The following is a 27,411-nucleotide window of genomic DNA, read 5'->3' as shown; positions in this document are numbered from 1 at the left end:
CGTTTTAGCTGCTACTTTTAGGAGTGGAACAAAGAGGTAACTACTCTCCACCAGTCGCATCCACATCTGCGGGTGAAATATGTAAACACATCATGAAATCAACTGAATTGAACATCAAAACCTCCTCTTTTGGTTGTAACCCCTGAAAGGGTCTAGACCAAAGAGACTGTACAGGAGCAGCCGGAAACACAGGTTCATTGCCATCGAAAACATTCTATTCAGTGCATGTATTTATAGCAGAATCCTTGGGAGAAGAAAACTTAAATCATAGTTTAATCTCTCTGGTCCCAATAAAAGATATTAAAAATGCAATGACAATGTCTCCTTCAGTGCAATTAACCTGGTCCGAAAACCAATCCTGCCTTTAGAAAGGGGAGACATTTCTTTAGAGTATATTCCTTTTTGAGCTAAGGAAAGCCGTCCTTCTGGCAAAATCTTTTCACTCCATTCAAGACCAGTAGACTTAATCTTCAAGTTCAAAGCTTGTCTCGTCATAGAGGTCAGGGCGAGGTGACTTTCTGTGCCGGGAATATTTCAGTTGCAAGAGATCACCAAGCTGATCAAGGGCTTCTAAGACCTGCAAACGAGATCGCTCAGTGTCAGTTATCCTTAACCTCTGATGTGGCCACGCCATTTAGTTCACAGATAAAGGGTGCATCTCCTAAGGGCCCATTGTTTTGCTTTTAAAGAAAAGGAACAATGTTCATGTCATTAGGTTATGACTTATAAGTACTAGAGACATGTGGGATGCTAATTCATTTGGAATAATTTTCTTCAATGACCTAACTGCACATTATGAATGTTTATTTTATTTGGTTGGGGGGGGATACGGAGGTGAATGCAAGGATTGGGTTCATTCTTGGGGGCACAGTTGCCAAGCCCTCATTTGACAATGGAAATGTCTGTGGTTCAAACCCGCTGGTAGTTCCACGTGGAGAAATTTGTGGCCAGCAGGCAGGCAGCCTCGTGAAAATCGCAGCCTTGGAAATGCTGCAGGGAAGTTTGCCATTGTCCCGAAGGGTGATTTGGAATGGACTCATGGCAATGGGGTTGGGGTTTCTGGTTTTGCTTTGTTCTTGTGCTTGTCTTTACTCATTCAGATAGTTCAAAGCATAAGACATATCGTATATACTCGGCTATAAGCTGAGTTTTCCCAGCACATTTTCATGCAGTTTTTGTGGTAAATTTAGGTGCCTTGGCCAATATTCGGGTTGGCTTCTACTTGAGTATATACGCTCTGTCTATCTTGATATAAACATACTCTCCCACTGCCATTGACTCTGGGCAGAATCACAGTAACCCTTGTAGGATCTCTGAGACGACAAAGCTTCGCAGAAGCAGGGGTCCTCTTCAGTTTTCGGTTAGGAGCCCGATGCGTCCTGCACAGCAGCCTTAGGGTATCTGACTGTCTGTATACTTACTAGGGTTGTATCCTCAGCAAACTCATTTGGTCCAAACCAAAATGGAACTTTTTGAGAGCATAGCACTATCTTCCGTTATCCTGCCAAGCTTTACCCTTCTTCTCCTCAATGTTGTGTGGTATGACAACTTTATATCACAAGAGCCAGCTAACTCATCCCTGGAAGCTTATTTACTTAAGCCAGGTACACGCATTTCCATTTCACAAAGGAGACAATTGAGATCCATAAAACAAAGAATTCGATTATTACTCTTAGCATCTTTCTGGTCTTATGGTCATTAGAGTATCTTTGAACCTTTTTCAGTCTTGTTGTCTTAATCAGTACGAGGTGGGAGACAATAGATGCTTCGAAAAGGATAAAATGAGAGCAGGCACCATTCGAATGAGTGATATCATTTGAATGAGTGACGAATGGAACTTGTGGACATTTGTCTTGAGAAATGTGTTCCAAGTGGCATTGACCAAAATGTTCATCACCATGTTATAAACACAACACAACAGAACAAACTGTTGCTTCAAGATGACTGGGTCTGACTCACAGAGGCCCACAAGGAGGCAGCAGAACCGTGATTCGTACAGTTTTCAACAGCTGCTTTGAGGGCAGGATTATCACCAGAGCTTTCTTCCAAGGCACCTTGAGGTGCATTTGAGCCTCCCGCCTTTCGGTTGGCAGAGAAGCCCATTAGTACCACCCAGGACCTCCACCACCACCTTAAGAGTGGTTTATTGATGAGTGGTAGGATTACGGGGGATGAAAGTGTTCTGACTCTCCTGTACCTTCTAAATTTTCCTGCACAACTTTAAGCACTAGGAAAAAGGAACAGAAGTTTTCTTTGAAATGACATCTGTGTGGGATGTTTTCTATTTGTGTCTAGGTGAAGGTGGGGGATCAAAGAGCTCAGTGCCCTCTCACGTGGTAGACCTTCACACTCTGAGGAAGAGATGAGAGAATTCATGGAGAATGGAGAAGAAAACACTAAAACTTCTATTAATGTTTACCTCCATATGTTTGGTTTTTACTATTGCATTTGTTGTTGATGTACAAATCATCTGTTAGCTAGGCAAATATAACATACAGTGATCTGTGCCAAAGTCCACTAAAGATTACCAGCAACACGCAGGTGATCTTATAAAGCTAGGCACCCCAGTGGTGCAATGGCTACTTACTTGCCTGCTGACTGAAACCACCAGATGCTTCTAGGGAGAAAAGATGAGGCAGTCTGTTTCTCTAGAGATTACTGCATTCTCGGAACTCCTATGGGCTTCTGTGAGTCAGAATCAACTTGGCCGCAATGGGTTTTATTTACCACCAATCTGTCAGCTTTTCAGGTTGTGTGGCTTTCATATTACGGTGATGGTGGAAGTCGTGTCCTTGGTATTTTAAATACAACAGTCATTCATGGTGAACAGGTTTCACGAGAGCTTCCAGACTAATGCAGAGTAGGTAGAAAGTCCTGACAATCTACTTCGGAAAAGTAACCAATGAAAACAGAGCAGGCCACTGGGCAGCTCATTTGCTTTCAGCATGCCACCAATAGGGACCAGACCTCTATATGGGAACATTGCATTTTGTTAGGGTGGAGGAGCTACTCAGTAAATGGACCGGCACAATGGCTGCAGCAATTTGACTTGAGTCAGCATTTCATTCTGTTGTATGTAAGGCCATCAGGAGACAGACTTGACTTGATGGTAGTTATTTATCTATCTATTGAGCTTCCTGCAGCAAGGGAGAATAGTCTCTGGAGAAACTGTAGGATATTCGAGTAAAGAGTTCAGAGAGGCTTCTTTGGGCTGTGATTGAGATGCTTCTAAAGAAGCAAGGACTAATTTTGGTTTCAGTGCTTCCAAGAAGCAGGGAGACTTCAGTGGTTGTGTATTTTTAGCTTGATGGTCTGTGGAGGATTAAAGTGAGGCTGGGGTTGTCATGGCCCTTACATTCCAGTAGAAACAATTTGTTATATTATGTATATCACTGCTACCCAGTTGATTCCGACTCATAGCAACCCTATTATAGGGCAGGGTAGAACGCTCTATGGGAGTACACAGCCTCTTCTATCTCCTGTGGAGCTACTAGTGGTTTTGAACCGCTGACTTTGTGGTTAGCAGCCCCAAGAGTAAGCACTGTGCCACCACGGCTCTATGTCACAAATAGGTACCATTGCAAATGTAATGACTACTGTGAAAAAGTCTAACCTTCTCTGAAACTCAAATCTGTCTGGGAAATAGTCAAATCTGTCTTGGAAGAAGTACAGACATAATGTTCCTTAGAGGCAAAGATGCCATCGAGCCGATTTCTACTCATAGTTGAGCCTATAGGACAGAGTAAAAGTCCCCTTTTGGTTTTCTGAGGCTGTGAGTCTGTGTGGGGGCACCCCCCCACCACCACCACCCCTTTCTCTGTTGTAACAACTGGTGGACTCAAATCACTGACATTGCGATTAGCTTCCCAGTGCCTAATCCATGACACTAGCAGGACTTTTTGATAGTAATGATATTATTCAATAATTTCTACATTCTGTTGGGCCACCTTTCTTTTGAGTGGTCACAGATACAGAACTCTTCTAGTTGGCTAGCCAAATAGTTGTCGTCTAAATATCTTGGTTTGGACTATACATTTTGAAAACATTCCATTTGGTATTCCATCGATTACTGGAATCTTGTATTTTGCTAATGCCTTCAGTGCAGTTGAAGCTATTCCTTTAATATCGTCAGTTCTTGATCACTTGGTAGATGAATACTGTTATTTACTTGCTCTTCAATGCAAAATCAGATCAAACATTCTCTTTCAACATCAACTTCCTGTATTTTGACATTTTTCACAACCACCCAATCTGTTATGAGAAAAAAAGAGCCTGCCAAGCAATAAGTTCCTTCTTGTCTGACAAGTTTGTCTTGAAGTGGTTGAATGTTGATGGATTTCTTTTGATACAGTGACGCTGTATTCCTTCCATCTTCTTTCAATGCGTTTTCATTATTTATTATTTTGCCTATAGAATCCTTCAACATTGCAACTCAAGGCTTTGCATTTTCTTCCTTCTTAATCTGGAAGCTTGGCTGAAATCTATTCACCATTGGTGACCCTGATGGTATTTGAGATATCAATGGTATAGCTTTCATCATCACAGCAACACACAGCCATCACAATTAGACAAACTTAATGGACGGCGTGTGGGAACTTAGTGCTTAGTAGGGTCACTTTTTTTTAAGGAGCCCTGGTGGTGCAGTGATGACGCATTGGGCTGCTAACTGCAGGGTCAGCAATTCAAAGCCTCCAGCCTATTCAGAGGAAGAAAGATCAGGCTTTCTCCTCCCTTAAAGGGTTACAGTCTCAGAAACCCACAGGGGCAGTTCTACCCTGTTTTATAGTGTCATCAGGAGTTGAGGTCAACTTGATGGCATTGAGTTTGTCATTTTTATTATTAAATATTTGGTGGTTTTGAATAATGTCAGGATACAGGAGTTAATAATGAAAGAGAATGTGAGATAAGACTTGTCACTGAAGGACAGGCGAACAGCACAGCATTCAACTACTAAGTCATTCTTCTTGCAACCTGAATATTGCCTTGGTCCATCTTCCCTCAATGTTTTTCTTTTGTATCTACTATGTTGAATACATTGCTAGCTATTTCTAGCATACCTATGTTTTTTTCTTTTTAACAGTTAGCTTCATTTGTGTTGTTTTTCTAAATCACCAAAGAGAAACCCAGGGTACCTCGAACAGGTCCAAACCAAAGAACTTGTGGAGAATCCAAGGTCACAGGACTGGAGACCCGGAAGGTAATACCATCGATGGCCTGCGCATACTCACTGTGTCCAGATTCTCCCGGGTGTGTGCTGCTGACATGCAAATACGAGCTCTTGCATCAGCAAGGGGTGTGGCTGGGAACCCCACGACAACCACCCCGATCTTCCTCTCTAACAGATGCCGTGCAAAAGCCCTGGGGAAGATTTTAATTGGGTTAGTTGAAAGAAAGTAGACTTATTGCCTCAAACAAACTAAATGAATTTGACTAAGAAAGCTAAATGCATTTAAAAGTTTTTTTATGATGAGTAGAAGATGGTTGAAGTCATTAAAATCCTGTCACATATGACTGCTCAGGTAATGCCACTTTCGCTTACTGGACACAGCCCATATCTGAGAGCTGGAGTATCGCAGGGTCTGATGCACGCAATAGAGAATTGTGGGGACTGACTTGGACATCGGAAAGAAAATGTTGACATGTGTGTCGACCTTTAATACAGTTATAATTCTGTAAACTTAATACATCTATATTTCTGTAAATTCCTTATCTTCAGGGTTCCTAGCTAAAAACCAAAGAGTATATACAAACAAAAACCCAACAGGGATCACATAAAGGAAGGACACATATTAAATGAGCATTAGTTCAGAAGGAAAATTCTCACCTCCCACGTGGGAGGCCTGGGGTCAATTTCTGGCTAATGCATCTATGACTTCTCAGTCAGCAGAGATTTGCACGATGTTGCTGTGCTCGGCGCTCTGGTGGCATAGTGATTATAGGTTAGGCTGCGCTCCGGAAGGTCAGCAGTGAAACCACCAACAGCTTTTCAGAAGAAAGAGGGGTCTTTCTATTCCCATAAACAGCTACAGTCTCAGAAACCTACAGGCACAGTTCTAAGCTGTCTTGTATGATAGCTATGAGCCAATATTGACTCTACAGCAGTGAGAATTTTTTGGTGGTACCAGACAGGTTTCATGCAGGTTCCACACCAAGAAGGACTAGGATGAAAGGTCCCGTGTTCTGCCAAAATAAAAATCAAATGAAAAACTCTTTATGGCTTGCAAAGGACCGAACTACAACTGGTCATGGGGATGGCACAGGACCAGAGAACATTTTGTTCTATTATGCACAGGCTAACCATGACTCTGTCAGCTAACAGCAACAACAATGTGTTAAAGGGAAACCTAGATGTTTAAAAATCTTAGTTAATATCACTTATCTAATGAGAAGATTAAAGAAGCTTATCTTTGTAACAATAATGTGAGGATCAAGATAAGATAGTTCCCGGAGGGATTTTTCTTTACATTAAACCAGAGAAGCAAAATTCTGCTCAATTTTTTGTGTTAATGAACATCTCATTTTACTCAAAGGTAGTCAACCATCAGACAGATTAAAGGGGAGCGAAGTAGAAGAGGGGAAGAACAGGAATCCGTGGCTAGGTGTAGCCCTTACGGCTAGAAGCCACGCACCGGCCACGTCTCCAGTGCTTACGCACAACGTTTTAAAGCGGTAGGTCCTTCCCCTAGTTGCTAATTTCAGAATTTATTCTAGGATGTCAGGTTCTTAAACCTTCAAATTACTTGTACTTGGAGCCAATGCCAGACAAAAAGGCACGTGCCCTCAAATAAATCTTTCCCCCTTTGTGCTCCGAGGCTTTCCACAGGAAACTTTTACTCTTGAGGACCGCTGCCCACAGATCTGTTCTTAGCATTACGAAATGGTTGCTCTATTATTTTAGGCTGGGGGTCAAGCGGAGCACCACAAAATCTTCCAGCCATAATTTCAGAAAAATACTCGAACCAGATATTGAGAGTCAGTCGGCTTGTCCATCTGCCCCTCCTCTCTCTCTCCCAAGTTAACAGTTAGGCCTTGGGGTTTCCCATGAAGAATGCAGTGCATGAAAGGAAGCACTGGAGACGGCAGCACCTGCAGCGCCAGCAGCCTCCCGGCCCCCTGGCTGGCAAGGCGAGCTTCCCCCTGTGGCTGGAACCGGGCCGTCAGGAGGAGCATGTGAGGCTTCTAGCTGGGAACACGCAAGCACAAAAGCGCTGTCTCTCTTTCGTGATCGCCCTATGGAAGGCTGCCCACCACACCACACACATGGAGAGCACGTCATTGTCTGAGAAACCAGGGGAGTGCTTTCATTGCTAAAGTAAAACCACCAGACCCATGAGCTCAGGCCAGGTTTAGGACTCCCAAAGATTGTGTTCACTGTGTTTGCTGCCCTTTGTACCGAAGCAGCCCAATTGCAGGAGGATGTGCAACAAAAGACGCGATTCTCTTCCTTCTCAAGGCTAATGGGGGCTTCCCTGCAGCCCCTTTCCGTTTAAACCGTACACTTCTCAGCCAAGCTTCTTTCAGTTACTATGTGTGATTGCCCACATTTCTATCAGGAATGAGTCTCTGGGTTTGCACTTCCCCGTGCAAATTAGAGTGGGTATCTGCCGGAAGAAACTTACCAATGTAAATAGTAAAAAATAAATAAAAATCAACACCAGGTCCCTGTTACTCTTACAACTACAACCATAATCATTTTACCTTCAGTGGAGTACAATGTTAAGCTTAGTTGGTGTGGTTAAAGGACTCCCCAAAGTAAATATTGCAATTTTCTATTACACGAATAAGAATAAAAATCCCACCATAGTACTTTGCATGTTACCGCCTTCCAAGTGTATGGTGAGGGCTGTGTAGCAAGAAGCAAATCACATTGCAATTAGTAAATACAGCACAGTCTTGATTATTAATGTGTTGGTTTTACAGGTGAAATCATAGTATCCTGAACTCCACAGTAGATTTCAGTTGTAGAGCAGTAGTCAGACTATGTTAAAATAAAGGACAACTGGCTTTAGATTCAATTTTCATTATAAAGTAGGTGGACATTGAAAAAATCTTACTTCTCCAGTAAAAGCAAAAGTTTTAAAATTAGCAAATTAAAGACATGTTTATATGATTTACTCCTGATTTCAAAGACTTCTGTACATATAAGCTTTCAATTTAAGAAATAAAGTTTGTTTTTTCCATTGTAGTAATTGATGCTTTTGAATCATCAAAAGTGGCTTCAAAGAGCGTCAAGTTTGTATGCTGTGATGCTTTAGTGAGATGTGCATTTTAAAGTGGCCTAAAGTTCTGAGGTTGGACTGTGCAGTGCAAAGGGCCTGGGGAGGCTAACAGAACTCGGATTCAAATCTGGCTCTGCTACTTAATGTGCGTGCATATGGCACTGAGAAAGGAATCTCCCCTTTCTGGGCCTCTGCCTTGTCATTTGTACGATAAGGCTCTGGATCGCACCCTTAGTTGTTCTTCACAGGGAGCCTACAATCAGCATTCAGTGATGCTGTTCTAGAGACCATTAAGAGTGACCTTGGCCCATGGCAGTTCCCGGCTCAAAGAAAGACAATGCGGCTCAAGTCTGTGCCATCCGCAGGAGAGCTTGTGGAGGGGACCATTCTGACCCACTGGGTTTTCACTGGCTGATTTTCAGAAGTAGACCTTCCTTTCCAGGCTGTCCTCATCTGAAAGACTTGCTGAAATCTGTTTGGTGTGACAGCAACACACAGCCCCCACTGACTGTTCATGAGTGATGGCTGTTGTACATGGCATGCATTGGCTGGCTCTCTTTCATTGAAGGCAAGAGTTCTACTGCTGAACCAACACTGCCTTTCTCAGCAAGGTGAGTTACTTCTTCAAAGTAATCTGAATGGAATCGTTTGGAATGAAGGAATGAAATCGTTTGACTTACCCAATGAAATCGTTTGACTTACCCAATGTTGAACATCATTGACTGACGCAGAGTACAGAAATATTTTTACCTACTATTTTTTCTGGGACTTTTATTTCTTATTCGTGTAATAGAATATTGCAATATTTACTTTGGGGAGTCATTTAACAACACCAACGAAGCTTAACATTGTACTCCACTGAAGGTAAAATGGTTATAGTTGTAGTTGTAAGATCAATAGGGACCTGGGTGGTTAAGGGTTATGTGTTGTGCTGCTTATTTTGAGGTCAGCTGTTGAAAATCACTAACTGTTCTGTGGGAGAACGATGAGGCTTTCTACTCCTGTAAAGAGTTACGGTCTCAGAAACCCAAGAGGCACTCCTACCGTGTGCTTAGGGTCGCTATGAGTCAGAAGTGACTCGATGGCAGTGCTCATGGTTTGCCTTTGGAGTAAGAGCAATCCAATGATCCAATTACTACTATGAATGACTGTCATTTATTGAATGCCTAAACTTCAATCACTATACTCAATATTTTATGCGTGCTATGAATATTGTTAATCATAATAGCCAATGTTGAGGGACCCCTAAGTGACAGGCCACATGTCAAATGCTGCCTAGACATTCATCTTGCTTAATCTTCACAATGGATTTATAAAGTTGTTACTATTACATCTCGTCTTATGAATGTCAAAACGGGGGCTTTTATCAAGTAACCAATCCATTGTCTGGAGATAGGAAGGGATGGAGTGAAAATTCTGTTTGATTACAAACATCTCTGTTTGATTACAAGCATCTGACTGGCCCAGAGAGTATACATTTTACAAGAAACTTGTCTCTCAACGGTTGTCCATCTGTTTCTCCTGACATATGGAGGCATAGGCAAACTTTCCCTCTATTCAGGTTTGAAGGTAAACAAGCGACCATCTAGCAGAGAAGCAACAAACCCACATGGAGGAAGCACACCAGCCTGTGTGATCATGAGGTGTCACTGGGACTGGTTAACAGGCATCAGAAGACCCCAAACCAACCAACCAACCAACCAAATAAAAAACTATACTGTTGAGAATGAGGCGAGTTGGAACAGAGGCCCAAAACTCATCTGTAGAAAATGGGACATCTCCTCACAGAAGGGTCACAAGGAAGAGATGAGTCAACCTGTTCTTATGCAGTTGATTTTTAAAAAAATTAAATGAATTCGTTTTTACTATGCATGGAAGCTTCTCTTGAGTTTTGTTCATTTCCCAGCTTGTTAAGGTTTTAATTGTAGCTTAGCCCATCAAACGTAGAACTCTTCAGCACACCCCCTATTGCCATTACACTATTGGTGCACATTTTAAAACTTGAATAAGTTTATTTTTGATACTTCTATGTGAGTGAATGATAAAATATCAAATGGATATGAACTAAGGGTTGAGAATTTTCTACACTACCACTCTGAATAAATATGGGGTTTCCTTTGTCTTGCAAAATCATATGGGAAACGATTTTGGATTGTTTGCTATTTTAAATCATTGTGCCTGTCTTACTGTTAAAAGCACAGAGCAATATTGTATACAGCATGTCTGCAGCGTGCTTTTTGGTCACTATGCAAATCATATCTCTGACCTATGGAAACTGTGCGGTGGACTAAGATCTTCTGTGTGTGTTCTTAAGTCCTTATGCGTTTCTTTGTGTGTGTGTGTATGTGTGTGTGACAACAGATAACATTCTAGAAAATCGATAATTTAAAAACATATTTCTCCCACCCACAATGAATTCTCAGTTAATGATTAGGTATTTTTCTATACAGTACTCCAAATAACCTGCTGATTGATCCACTGTCAGACCCTTAAAGGATGTGGTTGTGATGGGATTGTGTTGAGGAGAGCGAGGACTTATACAATCAGACAAATATTTTGACAAATATGGCTTTTTGCCGTGAGCTTTGTCAAAGATGCAAATAAACATTTCGTATTTGGACAGAAATGTCTTGAATCTCCTTTTAATAACAGAGGCTATTAGTGTCTGAATGCACCCAGGCGGCACAAAGGCTGAGTGCTTGGCTGTTAAATGAAAGGTCAGTGGTGGTTCAGACCACTTCCAGCTCTGTTCTGGGGGGAAGAACGATATGGCAATGGGCACCCACAGATCTACAGTTTTGGAAACTCTCTGGGGGAAATGCTACATCGCCATGTAGGGTTGCTGTAAGTAGAAATGACCTTGAAGGCAATGGGTTTTTATTTGGTCTATTGCAGGCTTGAGTATGGTTCATGTATAATGTTATCCATATATTACTGAGAAAAGGTCATTTTTGTCTCCTTATGCAATTGTTACCAATGATTGATTCAGAGTAGTAATCAGTAGAAAGCAATCCAAAGGGATTTATAGTAGAAGTATTAAAGTTTGGAATTAGCTGTATAAACTTTTGAGTATGATTAAGTTGAGATTCATGTCCTGCTTATACCACTTCTTGACCTATATGGCTCTAGGCAAGCTTTTTAGTGGCTCTCAGTGTTACTTTCCCCACATTTAAAATGACAATGATAGTGGTGACGTCCTCCCAGGATTGTCCCGTGAATTCAGTGACAGAGTTTGTGTACAGGTTGGCATAGGGTTTTCAGAAGTTCTCCACAAGAAAGAGCTTGGTAAAAATGTGGCTACAGGTAGCTGTCTTTCACCTTTAATTTTCAGTTGCAGTCTAGTGAGCCAAGTGATTTCCCCAAATTTGCAGAGTTTGCAAATGGCCTTAGGGAGATAACTGGGTCTGGTACGTGGGATTTTTTTACTTTTTCGTGACAGCCGTGAAAAGGCCCTATTGAGGTGTGGAAGGTGGCTTCTGAAAAAGATCCCATTCAAAATGCATAAGCTAGTGCTTTCCCGGGGTCCAGAACACGATTTTAGCTAGATCCGCTGAGCTCTCTGTATTATTCAGACACCTGGATACTTACGCGACTTTCCCGGGCATATAAAGGAGCAGGGGGATAAGAGGAGATTCTTCATTGCCATAAACAATGAATCCCATTTCGCTTAGCCTCTGTCTGAAGTATCTTGTGTTTTTTGCAAGTTGTTGTACTCTCTGCAATCCTGAAAATAATCATGCATGAAACTCGTCAGGGAGAAAATGTCAGTCCACTAGGCAAGCATTTCTAAGGCTTTTTATAAACCTGCGTCAATGCCAGGAGGACAAAGGCCGGATGGGAAACTCATTTCTCATAAGCAGGTTCGAGACCTGCCACCCAGGTACTGCCATGAGGCTGAAAGCCAGGGTCCAAGGCAGGGTGGTGTGTGGCACTCCTAGCTGCCAGTCCCAAGCTGGGCGGAGTGGTCTCTCAGGAAGGAAGGCGATCTCATTTGCTTGTTACCTATTAGGAATAAGGGGGCCCTGGCGGAGACGTAGGTTATACACTGGGCTGTTAAACACAAAGTTAGTAGTCTGAAATCCTCAGACGCTCCTCAAGGAGAAAAATTAAGCATTCTATTCCTGTGAAGATTCATATGCTCTCAAACCCACAGTGCAGCTCTGCTCTGTCCTCGAGGCTCATTGGGAGTCAGAAGTGACTCAATGGCAGTGAGCTTGGCTCTTTGGATTTTACTATGGAAAGGATGTGTGTCGACTGCTTTGTCAACACTGACCTGAGTGAAGGGCATGTGAAAAGTAACAACACACACACACACACACACACACACACACACGGCTGTCAGCGACTTTTAGCCAAGTTGGGGAGCCTCGTTCAGTTGCTTTTGAATCTAAGTCTCTAATAAAACAAAATTCTTCATCCAACCCGAGTTTGAAAGGGTAGCCCATGTGCAGACAGGAGCAAGTCTCACTTAGACTAGGTTCAACTGAATGGGGGTTCCCTTGTTTAGGTGAAGTAATACTGGAAGGGGGAAAATGAGATCTTTGGTTTATGCCTCCAGGAAAGACACGGGCTGACCAGCAAAGCATATCTACTCCTGACTTCACAACTACTTCAATGTCTGACATTGTCGTTTTTGACAATAATTGAAAAAATCTACTACCTGACTGCTTTGCACATTCACAACCTTGTATCTGGCAGTACAGAGCACAGAAGTCCCTGACAGGATTCCTGGGTGCACCGGGGGGGGGGGGGGGCGGACAAAAGCTTGTGGTGCATGATGTATAAGCACCTTGGAAAGAAGAGGGCCATAGTCCCTCTGAGCTACCTTGGTGCTAGGGGATGGCTAGTAAGGAGCAGGTGGAGGTTGAGTTGAGCTGCTGAGGCCAGAGGACTGAGGCCAAGGCAGTGGCAGCAGTGTCCTGGTTGGGCCATCCTTGGGACTAGGGAGGAAATGGGACTTCAGGGTCTAGTCCCAGCTTCCAGTCTCAAGGAGCAACAGGGCTGGGCTGAGCTGTGGAAGCCTGAGGCAGGCCACTCAGGTACTCAGCATCCTTAGAAAACCACATCGCCTGGCACCTGTAGCCTCCTCTTTCCTCAAAGCTCCCTCCTAGATGGGCACAGGCAAGGCCAGGGCAGACTACTTGGATGGCGGTGGCTAGAGACAGCTACATCTTAAGGCCAAGGGCAGAAGGCAAGCCTGGCCACCACAGGCTCAGAGGAAGCTCTGGAGTGTGGATTCTTGTATGGGTGTAAGGCTGCCAAGAAACAGCCAGTGGATGCTTAAGCAAGGGAATCCAAAGGGCAGTGTGGCCCACCTCCCACCATGGACAGGGATCCTCTTGCCCCAAGCAAAACTGCCAAGGGTGTTTTGGGGTCACTAAGAAGTTGAGCTGGGGTCATCTATCCTGAAAATATAGTGAGAACAAGAGTGAGCAGGTAATCCAAAGATAAGGATAGGAAGAGGACAGCAGTTAGACCTCCCTGGCTCTCGAAGGTGTGGCAGCTCTCCCATGTGGTGAGCCATAGGGAATGAGGTTTCCTGAGGCAACACAGGGCAAGGGAAGATGGTGATGGCAGGTGACCTTGGTAGGGGCTCAGCATGAAGTTTCCAAGTCAGGGGAGCTGTTAAGGTGATAATGACCATCCTTCATTTTCACATAATGCTTATTTCTGCATAATGACTTGCTCTTCAGAGCCTAATCATGTTGATAAGTTAGGGGTGACTGTAAGTTTGTCCTCAAGAAGGTTACCCTAAGTGTGTGACTCAGGAACAAGGTCACACATGTGAAAAGAAAAAATGAAGAAAGAATTTTGAAGTGATCTATAAACTCCAGCCGTCTACATTTTGCCAGCTAAGTACATACCAGCAAAAACAAAAGCGTGTTTGGTTAGTGAAGGGGATGAATATCACTGGGAACTCCAAGCGCTCTTCAGTTGGGAAACGTATCACGCAGCCATGCTTTCAGAGGATGTGGAGTTGCTGTTTAGCAGGATGTGCTGATGCCGTTTGCGCGGTGATCTTCAGCCGGCCTCCAGTTTGGTCAAATATCATCCATTCTAACTCATCAGCGATCCTGCTCTAGAGTTATCCAATACGTTGAATACCTTCTATGAGTGTCTATAAATTTGTATAATATACAATATCATGTATTACCATGCAAGTGGAAATTGGGGAAAAAATGTCACTAAACATGACAACATAGCCATCTAACCCCTTCTTGGAAAAATGGTCCCAAGCTGTACCTAGAGGGAGGGTTGAGCATTGGAGCTCTCTTTCTCAGTATCCTTCCTCCAGGGGACAATAGCACTGATGTAGGGTTGACTCTGTCTTCAATCTCTGCTCTAGGGTACAGTTCCCCCGATTAATAGTTCAGTGAAGGAACACAACCTTGGCCAGTTAGACTCTCCTTCAGGTGTACTGAGGGAAAAGTATAAGCATCAGATAATCATAAAACTACACTTTTTGTCACCAAGAAAACCTGCTTGAGAGTGAAGTTGACTCGGGAGTAAGCCAAACATAGGACAATGAATTTTTAATTAATTAATGAACAACAAAACCAATCAACCAGAATTGTGAAACCACCACCAAAACCAATTCCAGGACATTTCTTCTTCCTTGTACTCATTGTTGCTAGTTCCCCATTTCCTGCCAGCCTGCCCTGTCATATCCAGTTGTTGCTTCCAGAGATTTAGCTAATCTGGGTTTCATAAACAGAAAACCATACACAACCAAGATAGTATACAAGCAAATGGCCCTATAGCAATGACTCAAAAGCAAAGAAAAACCTCAATCAAAATTAAAGCAGAAAATAGTAAAAACTGGAGCAATTATACAGTGGGTCGAGAGATCAATGCCAAGGGGTCACATTTCAACCTAACTGCAATTGCCGTCATCTACCCTGCAATGAAACCTCTGTGGATTGTGTTGACAACAATTACAGAGGAATGAACATTGAGCTGAGTGGAAAACTAAACAGCCAATTGTCCAAGTGTATTTTCTGTCACGACTTTCACCCAATCCTCGATCCCAAGAAAGATCCTTCTTCAACTCTGCCAACTTGCAGCTGGCAGGTTGTGCTAGAGCAGTGGTTCTCAACCTGGGGGTCACAACCCTTTTAGGGGTCGAACAACCCTTTCAGAGGGGTCACCTGATTCATAACAGTAGCAAAATTACAGTTATGAAGTAGCAACAAAAATAAATTTATGGTTGGGGGGTCACTACAACATGAGGAACTGTATTAAAGGGCCATGGCCTTAGGAAGGTTGAGAACCACTGCGCTAGAGAAAGCATCTGGATTATTGTATTTTCTACAGAATGCTGATCTTTCAAGTCCACAAACTGACCATAGCCAATTGATGAGGGATGCCCATGGCCAATAGAAAGTCCACTTGGGTATTGGTCAAGAATGATGAGGAGGCTAGTTATAGTTAATCCCCCCTAAACCACCAAAGAGATAAAGAAGAATTGAAGCAATCATATCTTCTTTGCAGTCGATACAGCACGGATTTCAGGAATGTGGAGAGAACCAGCAATGAATAATAGAATAGGAATTGAGAGTTATACATATAGAGAGAAAAGTAGGATCTATGAGACCGACAAAACCATGAGTTAGTAGAACCTATGGTAAATCATGAAGAAAGGAAGGACAGGTGGTAGTGACCAAAACAGAGAGAAGAGCTATAGTCAAGTGGGGGAGGCAGACATTTATTAAATAATCACACCCATGAATATTAAGTTGCAATGCTGATGAACTATGTAAAGAAACATTACAGTCTATGAAAGCCCATATTCATTATTGAAATCAGCCTGAGTCCAAGGAAGTCAGGAAACAATGAGTGAGCAGAGGGTCAACAAGAAAACGTGGCAGAGTAGAACATTCGAAGCACCAGGGCAGGCACAATGGCATTATGGTTTGGAGGAAGACAGAGTGGTGAAGGACCAGGCCAGTTGTGGTTGTGCATGGCACAAAAGGAGAGCATGGGGACATCTTTACAGAAAGATCACGTAGGATTGAACTTGCTTTTTAAAAATTTAGGTTTCAGAGGTAGGTTAGGAGGTGGAATGGAGAACAAAACTGTCATGAAAAAGCATAAAACTGGCATCAACATAAGAGACAGACTGTCATGCATAGGATGTCAAATTAGGCACATATAAGAGAAATGTCAGATGAGCTTAAAGACCAGAATCTGGAGTTATGAATGTACTGAAGTGGTAACTGAGGCCCCAGGCATAGGTCAAACTGTCTCTCAGAGAAAGTGGAAATAGAAGAGAAGGGGGAAGAGGAGGAGCAGGGGAAGAGGGAGAAAGAGGAGGCCAAGATGGAGAAGAGACAGAGATAAAAATTTCTAACAACTAACTGTTGGGAAGAGGAAGACTAGACCATGAAGGTGATTGAGGCAAAACAGTATTCAGATAGAACATTAATTAGGGGGTGAAATGGTATTCATTAGAGGTATAAGTAGGATGGTCATTTATGTTTTCTTTCCCTACTGACCTCCTTTAAAAAAAAGTCCTTCCTCAGAGAGCTGTCGGATGTGCATCATTCACACAGGTAGGGGATCTGCAGAGTCTGCAGCCGTCCGAGCACATTTTGTCTTTCAGATTTACAAAAACAACAGACAGTTTTCTTGGAGTAGTTTACAAAGCCCTTTTAGCAGCATACCTCGATGTCCTTTGGAAACTTGCATTAACAACTATTTCTCTTCTGTACAGAACTAGAAATTAGGAAAGGAACACTTTCCCTTGATTAAAAAAGAAGCCCATCGTTATGCCTCCATCAAAGTGTGTGCTTTGGGAATGCAGAGCGGAAGGAATAGGGGACAACGAAGAACAGGAGATGCCAAAGAAAAAAGGGGCAAGGGATGACTTGTTTTTAAAAAGGGGTATTAGGATAAAGGTGAAAAGATACATAACAGCTGCCAAAATGTATCCCCTATGTCTCGTCTCCTTTTGTGTTCGACGCTTTTGGGGATGGTTCGCTGCACAAGGGGCAGACGACTTCACCAGGCTAAGGCTAGTGTTTCTTACATGTCTCCCCAGAGAATAGAAGGATTTCCTTCACTGAAAGTGTACGCATGACTTAAATGGCTTTTCCGAATGGCATTATCTGTACTTTTGCCTATCATGCCTCATTGATCTCTAGGCTAATTAATTGGCCCTGCCTAGTCGTTCTGCTTTAATTAAACCAAGTAATGGGATCACCACCTAAAGCCACTGCTTCTAGAGCAGCGCTTCTCAGCCTGTGGGTCACGACCCCTTTGGGGGATGGAATGACCCTTTCACAGGGGTTGCCCGATTTATAACAGTAGCAAAATTATAGTTATGAAGTAGCAACAAAAAATAATGTTGTAGTTGGGGGTCACCATAACATGAGGAATTGTATTAAACGGTCACAGCATTAGGAAGGTTGAGAACCACTGTTCTAGGTTTTTTTTTGTTGGGGGGAGCTTGATCAAACATAATATCAGTCCTGGGCATAGTTGATCTGTAGGAACTGAATATTTAATTCTTGCCATGCCTTTCCTATTTTCATCCACTTAGCACAGCCTAGCTAATAAGACATCATGACACATTCTGTGTCACATTTTCGCACATAGGTCAGGATAAATGGCTTGGCGGTCTTGAATTGATCAAGATAGAGCTCCTTCCTATTACTCTATTGCTCACTCTTTGAAATTGACAACATTCTCATAGTCTTGGATGGGCTCAGGGCAGAAGGGAATTTGCATAAAATACTACTCATCTAGATAGGATCTGGGTGATTTTATTAATTATGTTGCACTTTGAGATTTTTGCTAGGGGAGCGTTTTGTAAAAGGAAACGGCATGATTAATGCTTGTGCTTTTATATGAGGCTTCTTTGATATCAGCCTGCCAGGGGTGCCCAGGCACTTCGGACATTAAGTACAGTTGTCCTAGTTCTTTCCCAACACTGCAGATGCCTCATCAAAGAGCTTTGGATCCTGCTTCCACAGACTCTCGGGAAGGCAGGAAGGGCCCTTACTTAGATCAGTTGGTGAAGGGATCATTCCCTTAAGTTGCTGCTGCTAGTTGCCTTTGAATTTGCCCTGACTCCTGGAGATCCCATGCAAAATGGAACAAAGCTCTGTCTGGATCTGCACCATTCCTATGATGGGTTGCAGGCCAGACTCTTTCACCCATAGACTGTTCATTGGCTGATTCCCAGAGCTTTCTTCTTAACCCATCTCATTCTACTGATACCTACCTGTTCAGCAACATAGCAACATGCAAGCCTCCAGTGATAGATGGTGGTGGCTGAGAATGTGGTACAATGACTGAGAATTGGATGTGGCTCCTGGTATTGAAAGAGAGAATTACCAATGCCCTGATCCTCGAGGGTTATTATTTAATACTTTGTTTTGTTATATTCTGAGTTCTCTGAGGAGGCTGTGGTGTGGAAAAGGAATACATATTGGAGTTAAATGAACAAAAATCAAATTTAATTTGGCCAATATAATTAAGATCTTAAAAATCTAATTTTTATTTGTAAAGCATATTTATTTCCTAGGAAATTTTGGAGCATTATGTATGTTAGTGCATAACATGAGTTTAATGCCATGTGCTGTGTACTGTGCTGGCATGGGATAGGGTGCTAAAGGATTCGTTTACAATTTACACAGAGTAGGTTCTCAACCTTTGTGGCACTGCAGAGTCATATGGAGAGCGTTTCCAAACTCCCTTAATAGACTACAACAGTGAACAGTTAACTCAGGGTCTCTGCTTATGGGATAAGGCATCGGTTTTGGTTTTCACAGGGTGCAGCCAAGGAGAATTCAGTTGTCGGAAACACAGCCATTGCTACTCCAATCCCAAGGCCACTATATAGCCAGTATTAGGTGTTTGGTGACTTCTGGGGCAATCATGCTCCTTGATTGGATGTGAAAAGTAAAAAGATGGGCACATGTCTTAGGTGTGTCCTTGGCATGATTCCATCCCAGCAGTTCCTAAATGTTTGAGTTCTTCATGAGCACATTTTATGGGGTGACCTGCTCCCCTGACAGCTGTGTGTTCCTTAGGATCATTCAACTTGAGGTAAACCCACTGTCTACCTCATCCTTCATGTATGAACCAATCAGCACACATGACGTGACCACCGTGATTTCATCAGTTCACATTTCAAATTCTGCTGCTAGGTTGATGGAGGCCACACATACTTTAACCTTCCCTCCAATGCTGTTAAAACAGAAACAGCTGGGGCAGGAGAAGGAAAACAAATAAAACCCAAAGCATCCTACTACAAAGCTTCACAGTCCCCTAAGAAAAACAATGGTCTGTGGTGTTTCCAGAAATATGTTTGGGCAAGTGACTCTCCAGAGGGCCAGAACGCATTACGGACTTTGGAGAATCCCAGAATGAGCTGTCACAAGTTAAGTAGGAAAGTTTCTGCCCTGCCGAACTGGCAGCATGTAAAGAAAGAGAAAGGCACCAACTCTCTGCCCCCCGCCCCCTAAAACAGGCAAAAGAGAGGGCTTTCATGACCCGACGAGCCAATACTACTGTCACGCTCCAGCTTATGCAGCCTTTGCAAGCTCGCTTTCTCACAGAGGAAACATGAAGCTGCCCAGATGTCATAGGGGCAACTATTTTATTGTTTTCCAGGACTGAAAATGTGCATACTGCTCACTCCTGCCACGATGGTGGTATTTAGCACACAATTATTGTTGTAATATGGACTGAATAATCTAAAGTCATGCCCTGATGCTGCATTCCTTGGAAAACCTGGTCCTTCTCTTTAGAGATGGGAACTATCTCTCCATAGCACGTTTTACTCTTGACGAAGTTGATCTGTCTGAGAAATTAACCCAGGGAAAATAAAATTGATATGAAGGACTGCCTGCAGTGGTCTAAGGATGCCCAATCCCCTACTTCTGCCCCCTTTCTTCCGGTCACCCTTAGTTTCGGCCCCTGGCTTGAGGATTCACCATATGGGGATGAGGTAGGGAGGATGGAGTAAATTTTCAACATGGCAGCAGGAACCAATGGTCTGTTATTTTAAGCACTGGACACCAGACAGGATATTTTGTTTCTAATCTACTTAGGAGCAGAGAGAACTCAGAAATGATCAGGCTGCAGAGCCACAAGAATCACGGACATCATTAGCAGTGACAAGCTTCCCAGTGGGATGGATAGAGTTGTACTTAGAGTGACTTGTGGAGAGGAACACACATTTTTATTAGGCACTGAAGCTGTGCATTTTGATGTCTAGATTCCAAGGTCATAGCATGTTTTAGTCACATCTACATGTTCCAAGGACTCTCCCGGTAGTGCAGGCATACCCTAGTGAATTACATGGAGTAGCTGCCCATCAAGGAGAGTTGGTGTTCATATAGCCTTGTCTCAAGGGCCTTGGTAACAGGTCCTTGCTTCCATCTCTCCACATGCTGCTTCCATATGCCACTAGCGTTCATTTACAATGAGGGCTAGAAATAACATCTTTTGTGCATATCCTACAAACCAGGCGCTATGGTTTTTGAAACCCTGATATACCACCCAGATATACTTTAGAAGAAAGACCTAGCGATTTATTTCTGGGGACAAAGATAGCCATTGAAAACCCTCTGGGTGGAAGTCTATTCCGACACACGCAGAGTCCCCATGAGTGGGAGTGGGCTAATTGCCAACACGTTTGCCCACAGGATGAAACAGAGTAGGAGCCTCAAGGTATTGCCCAACTAACTTATAAACAGGCCATGCTTCCTTCCAAGACTACCACAGCTCATGCTTAGGAACACAGCTGGTGAGTTTATTCATGATGAGAGGTGAATTCCATGATCCAGGGGTTTATACATCCCTTCATAAATGAAAACCGACTCTATACTAGAGCTGGGCTAGCTGGTAAGGGAGATATTTGAGGAGGGAAATATTTTGAAACTGCTTGGAAAGAAATACTCTAATAATAGACAAGACAGATATCAAATAATGTAGAATTGAAATGTGTAGCTATTAAGTGAATTAAAATGATGAGGTTTTCAAATCATACTGCCTTATGAACAAATGTTCTTTAAATAAAGAATGAATTATAAGATTGAATGTTAATTTGGATTTCAATAGGGAGCAGTAACTTAGTATGGAATTTTTCACGTTTAATAAGGCAGTTTAGGAAGAAAGTCCTGGCAATCTCATTCTACAGATCAACTCAAACCAAACTCAAACCAAAACTCACTGCCATTAAATCAATTTTGAGTCCTGGAGACCCTACAGGGCAGGGTAGAATTGCCCCAGCAGGTTTCTGAGACAGCAACCCTATAGGAGTAGAAAGTCTCGTCTTTCTCCCATGGAGTGGCAGGTAATGTCAAACCACTGATCTTGCAGTTAGTTAGCCAGCAAAAACTTTATGAGTCATAATGATTCCATCTACAACCCATCACAGGGATAGCAGGGTTCTGTTTCACCGACTCACCATGTGCTGGGCCCACTTGGTGGCAGCTAACAACAACCAAACTAATGAAGGAATTTGGGAGGCCCGAGAGCCCTATAAATAGATGATTCCTAAGCAAGAACACAACGAGCAAGGAAGACATGAAAAGACTTAATGCATTTTCATTGCCTTGATTAACAGTATTAAAAGTATTATGGATTGCCAGAGGAATAAGCAAGTCTGTCTCGGAGGAAATATAGTCCGGGCGCTCCTTAGACAAAACTTCATCTTACAGGTATCATGCTTGGTAAAGTAGAGGGTCAGTAAAAAAGGAGGACGCGCCTCACTGGGGTAGACTGACACAGTGGTTTCAACAGTGGGCTGAAATCCAGCAACCATGTTGATGCAGCACTGTCATCTGTTGCATATAGGTTTGACATGAGTCACAACCAACTGAACAGCACCTACAAATAACAAGCAAGAACGCACACCACTATCTTCTGGGGTTTTTGTTTCACCCAGAATCTAGCTCAGAAAGACTAGGTGACCTTTCAGAGAAACTCTCTGAATAAGTATGGCATATACCCCCATGTAAGAATCACTGCTCCCTTTCCAACAAATGGGGTTGGAAAAAATGGATCTCCATACGCAAAAGAATGAAATAGGACCCATGTTTCTCCCCTTAAACAAAAATTAACCCAAGATGCGTGTGTTAGACAGGGTTATCTAGGGAAATAAAACCAAATTGCTGATAATTATATATAGATATAGATATAACACAAGAAATGAACTGCTAAATTATAGACAGATAGATATATAATACAAGAAATGAACAGTTAAATTATAAAGCAGTATAAATGGCTCAGTGCAACTCACTCCTGTGAGAGAGTTGTGAGACCCTGGAAGTCCTTCAAGTCTTGAGGGCCACCAGGTAGTCCTCTGTAGAGAGAGAGCTAGGCTATCCCAGCACAGGCAGCAAACAGCAAGGCAGGTCACCAACTGTCAGCCAGGTCACCAACTGTCAGTCCCCAGATCAAGAGATGTAAATTCCAATCGTGTGGTTTTTAAGGGGACCTCAATTTACAGTGACAAAGTCCACAGGTTAGGGGGTCCCACAGGTAGTGTAACCTATAAATTGAGGCACAGAATAAGCAAGGCAGGCACACACTGGTCTGATGACCAGAGTGAGAGACAAGAAAGGCTAGGCTCACTGGGCCATTTATCTCTCCGCCCTTCAATTAATCCCACTTGTGTTTATTGGCCAGGTTGGCACAATAAACTATCTCAATGTGTTAAAGATCTAAATGTAAATCCCAGAGCTGTAAGAATCATTGATGAGAAATTGGAACAAATTCAAGGGTCCTACTGCAGGTCATACACAGACTACCACCTATAACAAAGGAAGCACACAGAGTAGATAACATTGATGAGTGAGACCTACAAAAAAGAAAATCAACATATCAAAAGACCGCATCAAAAAGAGCAAGGAGAGCAAACATATTGGGGTTTTTTTTCTTTAGAAATGCCACCATAGTCAAGGGTCCAATTACCAAAATCTACAGAACTCTACACCACCTCGATAAGAGACTAACACATGACCCAATTAAAAAGTGAACAAAAGCCATGAACAGACAGTCCGCCAACAATGGAACTCCAATGGCTAGCATACACATGAGGAAATGCTCGTGATCACGAGCCATCTGGAAGATGCAAATCAGAAACATGATTACCAGTCTCCTTACACCCACAAGGAGAGTTCAATTAAAAAGTAACAACAATAACAGAAAACAAATTCTGGAGAGGATTTGGAGAGATTGGAACTCTTATACATTGCTGATGGGTTTGTAAACATGCAAAACCACTTTGGAAAGCGATATGGTACTATCTAAAACAAATAGGAATGGAAAGCCCATACAATACAGCAATACCACTGCTGGGCTTGTACCCCAAAGAATTAATACACAAATATGAACAGATAGATGCTCCTCCATGTTGACAGCTCAGTTCATAATACCAAGCACCTGGAAACAGCCCAGAGGTCCATCATTTGAAGACTCGATAAAGAAACATCAGTACATACACACAATTGAATACTATGTATCCCTGAAAAACAGTGCTGAAACCAGGAAACACATCACAGCATGGATGACCTAGAATCCATGATGCAGAATGAAATTAGCTCATCACAAAAAGGCAACTAGTGTATGAGACCACTATTATAAAAATAAACACCACAACAAAGGTGGACTGCTATTCTAAAGTAATTGAGTCTTCTATTTCAGTTGCCCAGGCAACGAGGTAATATGCCTTCCTAGAACTCAAGAATCCTGCACTTCCCCTTTACTTGTACATTTTGAAAACCACCCCAGCAGGAAAGGCCTCACTTCAACTGGGCCAGTTTCCCACGATGTGAAGAGACATTACTCCACTCCTTCACTCACCGCCACTGAGTCAATGCTGACTCATAGTGACCATACAGGGCAGAGTAGAATGGCCCCGGTGCATTTCTACTGCATTAGAAAACCTGTTCTTTCGACAAGACGTATCTGAGGGTTTTGAACTCTTGACATTGCAGTTAGCAAGACCTCAACACTTAACTGCTAGGCTACCAGGGCTCTTACATGACTCTGCAGTTCACCCCAAATTAAGGAACACTCCTACAAGAGTGGGTAGTGAATCTTACTGGAAACCCAAGTCAAGAGATGGCGGGGTGGAGGGCACAGCTGGACCAGCACAGGTGCGTACTCTTCAATCAATGGGTAAACTTGGAGGAGCAGCATGCTATTGGGGAAAAGACTCAACATTAAGGCTAACGACCACCAATGGGACCTAGTCTAGTTACATTCAGCCTTTGGTGACTATGGCCATACACTATAGGCAACCATGACTTAAGACTGTTCTTTTGAGGTACACAACATTGCTCATAGACCACATCAGAAGGATTTGATTTGGAACTCCCAGTAAGTCAACTGAACTTTATCTCAAACACACCAGTAGCATATTAAAGAAACAGAAATATTTGCATGTGCCAAAGGCTGAAATGCTGGAATGTGAGAGGCAACAGATGATCCCAAGGCTATTGATGTGGAAGTCATTGAACTTTGGTTCAACTTTCTTGTCTTAAGAAACCAATAAGTGACAGCTCAAGACTCCCTTATATGTGCTGATTTCATACATTTTTTGTCTTTTTAAACACAAATAGCCCAGTTCTTCTTCTGCCAAAGAGCATCACTGGAAGTTTTGCCCTAGCTGTAACCCTCATTATTAGTGGCCAGTTACCTAAATGTTAACATGCAAAAATCAACAAGCAATGTATTTTGCTCTAAAAATCTGTCCTACACATATATACTATGTTTTCTAGACAATGTTTCAAATTCTATACCAGTGGTTAAATTATTGGCAATATTAATGGAACTACCAAATACCCCATGGGGATCATTTGTGATGTTCTTCCACAAAATCATGATGATGTCTTCAAAGTGAACCAGGGACATATATAGACCATAGACATATGAGTGGATTTTTGAACCCACACTTAATTGTAGCCCCAATCTAAGAACAATTAGATCTTATGACATGGCCTTGCTCAATATCGATCCCCATGAAGTTATCACTGAAGATATGGGAACTATAGCAAATGTGTTGAAGGAAGCAGATGCGAAGAAGGATGTGAAGAAAGAATAGTGTCTGGGGTCTTAATGGCTTGTCTTAAAACAAGTCTCCACGTAAATGAAGTGTCAGCTAAATGCACACAGATGCACCCCAGTATGCGTGATCCAAGAACTATAGATAATATAGTGCAAACCTGGAGGAAGGAACAGTATTTGAACTTACCTTCTGAACACCAGTTGGCAGAGGCTGCGGGTGACAGTGGAGGCTCACAACCCATTTTCAGGGTCTCCTGTGTGGGTTCATCCACTCTAGTGAATGCCCTCTGGTGATGGACCAGAGATGGGGAAAGTTTTGTTACCAGATAAAGTACATTGCAGGGTAGATGACTGCAATTGCAGGTAGGTCAAAATGTGACACCTTGGCATTGATCTTGATCCAATGTATAATTAATTGCTCCAGTTTTTAATATTTTCTGTTTTAGTTTCTATTGAGATTTTTTCCATTGTGCCATTTTTGTATTCTCTCTTGATATTGTATGAATTTCTGTATATGAAACCCAGATGAGGTAAACCTATAGAGACAATAACTGCATCAATAGACTTGAAGGGACATGGGAGAGGATGTGGCAGCAAATGGAGAGCTAACAACAATGCACACAAGGAAGAAGAAGTGCCCTGGAATTGATTCTGATGATGGTTACACAACTCTTATGGCTATGATGGAACTCCTGAAATGTATGCTATGTGAATTGTATGTTGGTGGAATTATTTTTAAAATGAATTAAATAATAAAAATAATCTTTTCTCTACTACATAGATTATTTTCATTGTTGATCCTACAAAAACAGAAGACTGATCTTGAGGGCAATTGAGTCTCAAAGTACTTTAGCATCAAGGTAAAGTATCTGTCTTTGTGTTAGGTTTCTTCTACCCACCGTCTATGACGATCAATAAGTCAATGTTCATTTCTGAATCTCAGTGCGCTCGTGTGTGAAATGGATACAGTAATAATAGCTGCTATATTTACTAGGATGCTGGGGGAAGGTGTTTAATTAAGCATCTGTTTATTTAGTACTTGCTACGAGCAGGTGGCTGTTGTATTCCATGAAAGATCAACTTGAGTTTACTCAGCACATTAAAATGCTTTGTAGATGCAAAGAAGATAACCCTTATAAGAAGCAAACCAAACGGAACCCGGTGTCACTGGGTCAACTCTGCCTCACAGTGACCCTAGATAAAGGTTCTGAGCCTGTGAGTTCTTATAGCAGCAGACGGCTCTTCGTTTTCTCCCGATGTCTGGCTGGCAAGTTTCAGCTGTGGTTGGCGAGGCAGTGCTTACCTGATTGCACCACCTTAACTGAATAGAAGGTAGAAATTGACTGTTCCAACACAGAAGCCCAGAAATACTCTGACATGTTGGAACAAAGACGCTGAGGGGGTAAGCTCATACGTTATGGATGTGTGCTTAGAAAGGACTTGTGGCAGGGCCTGGTTATGGATGTGTGCTTAGAAAGGACTTGTGGCAGGGCCTGTAATTTACTTGCTTTAAACATTTGTATCAATATCAAGGAAAATGGGGAGGTCACCTCACTCGAAGCCATAAGCCACTCTAATAGGTGTTGGTGAGAAATGGGGAGTCATAGCAGAATGGTGAGCAGATGAGTAAACTATCCTAGAGGCTCTAGGGAGATGAAGCTCGCTGTCTATTTTGCATGGATGGGTACGCGCGAAGTAGAACTGGTAAGTCACGGTAGAAGGGTAGAGTGGTAACAAACATGTACACTGGGGAAGTGTTAGCAGCATCTCTTTCTATTTGTGGCAAGAAGGCAAAGTCGGTGCCAGAGTATAGGTCCTAGGCGATGGACAGGGTTCATGGCGTTACGTGGAAGGGTGCTGAGAAACAAAGCACAGCACAGCAGCGATCAAGAAACCTCACAAAAGCACACCTTGTAAATTTTACTTTCAGTTTTTGAAGTATTTTCTGGGGAGGTGCCTTGCAGGAACTTTGGGAAGACAGATGTGGGGAAAATTGATGTTGGGCTCAGCCAGTGGAATACCCAGTTCACCCCCTTGCTCCCTACTCACCTGTTCCCACGACACCTAAAAATCCAGTCTTTAAAGACCTGCCAATTTCCTATTGTCTGTCTGAAGACACTTCATTTATTTCTGATTCCAGTTCTTCACTTGAAAAATGGGACCATGA

At 42.6% G+C, this 27,411-nt stretch overlaps 1 protein-coding gene across 1 annotated transcript in view; it reads right to left on the bottom strand.

Annotated features, from left to right (window-relative positions):
- Window positions 1-463: 463 nt before the first annotated feature.
- SPTLC3 (serine palmitoyltransferase long chain base subunit 3) overlaps window positions 464-27,411 on the bottom strand; it is a 159,714-nt gene continuing 132,766 nt past the window's right edge. The window contains exons 10-12 of the mRNA XM_075527836.1: window positions 11,808-11,943; window positions 5,229-5,358; window positions 464-577 (exon numbers count right to left, since the gene is read on the bottom strand). Coding sequence (XP_075383951.1) covers window positions 464-577; window positions 5,229-5,358; window positions 11,808-11,943 — 380 coding nt within the window. The remainder of the gene's footprint in view (window positions 578-5,228; window positions 5,359-11,807; window positions 11,944-27,411) is intronic.

This window comes from Tenrec ecaudatus, chromosome 12, assembly GCF_050624435.1.
Source record: "Tenrec ecaudatus isolate mTenEca1 chromosome 12, mTenEca1.hap1, whole genome shotgun sequence".
Lineage (NCBI taxonomy): Eukaryota > Metazoa > Chordata > Mammalia > Afrosoricida > Tenrecidae > Tenrec > Tenrec ecaudatus.
Note: the sequence above shows the minus strand (reverse complement) of the source record. Positions and strands in the feature narration are given on the sequence as shown.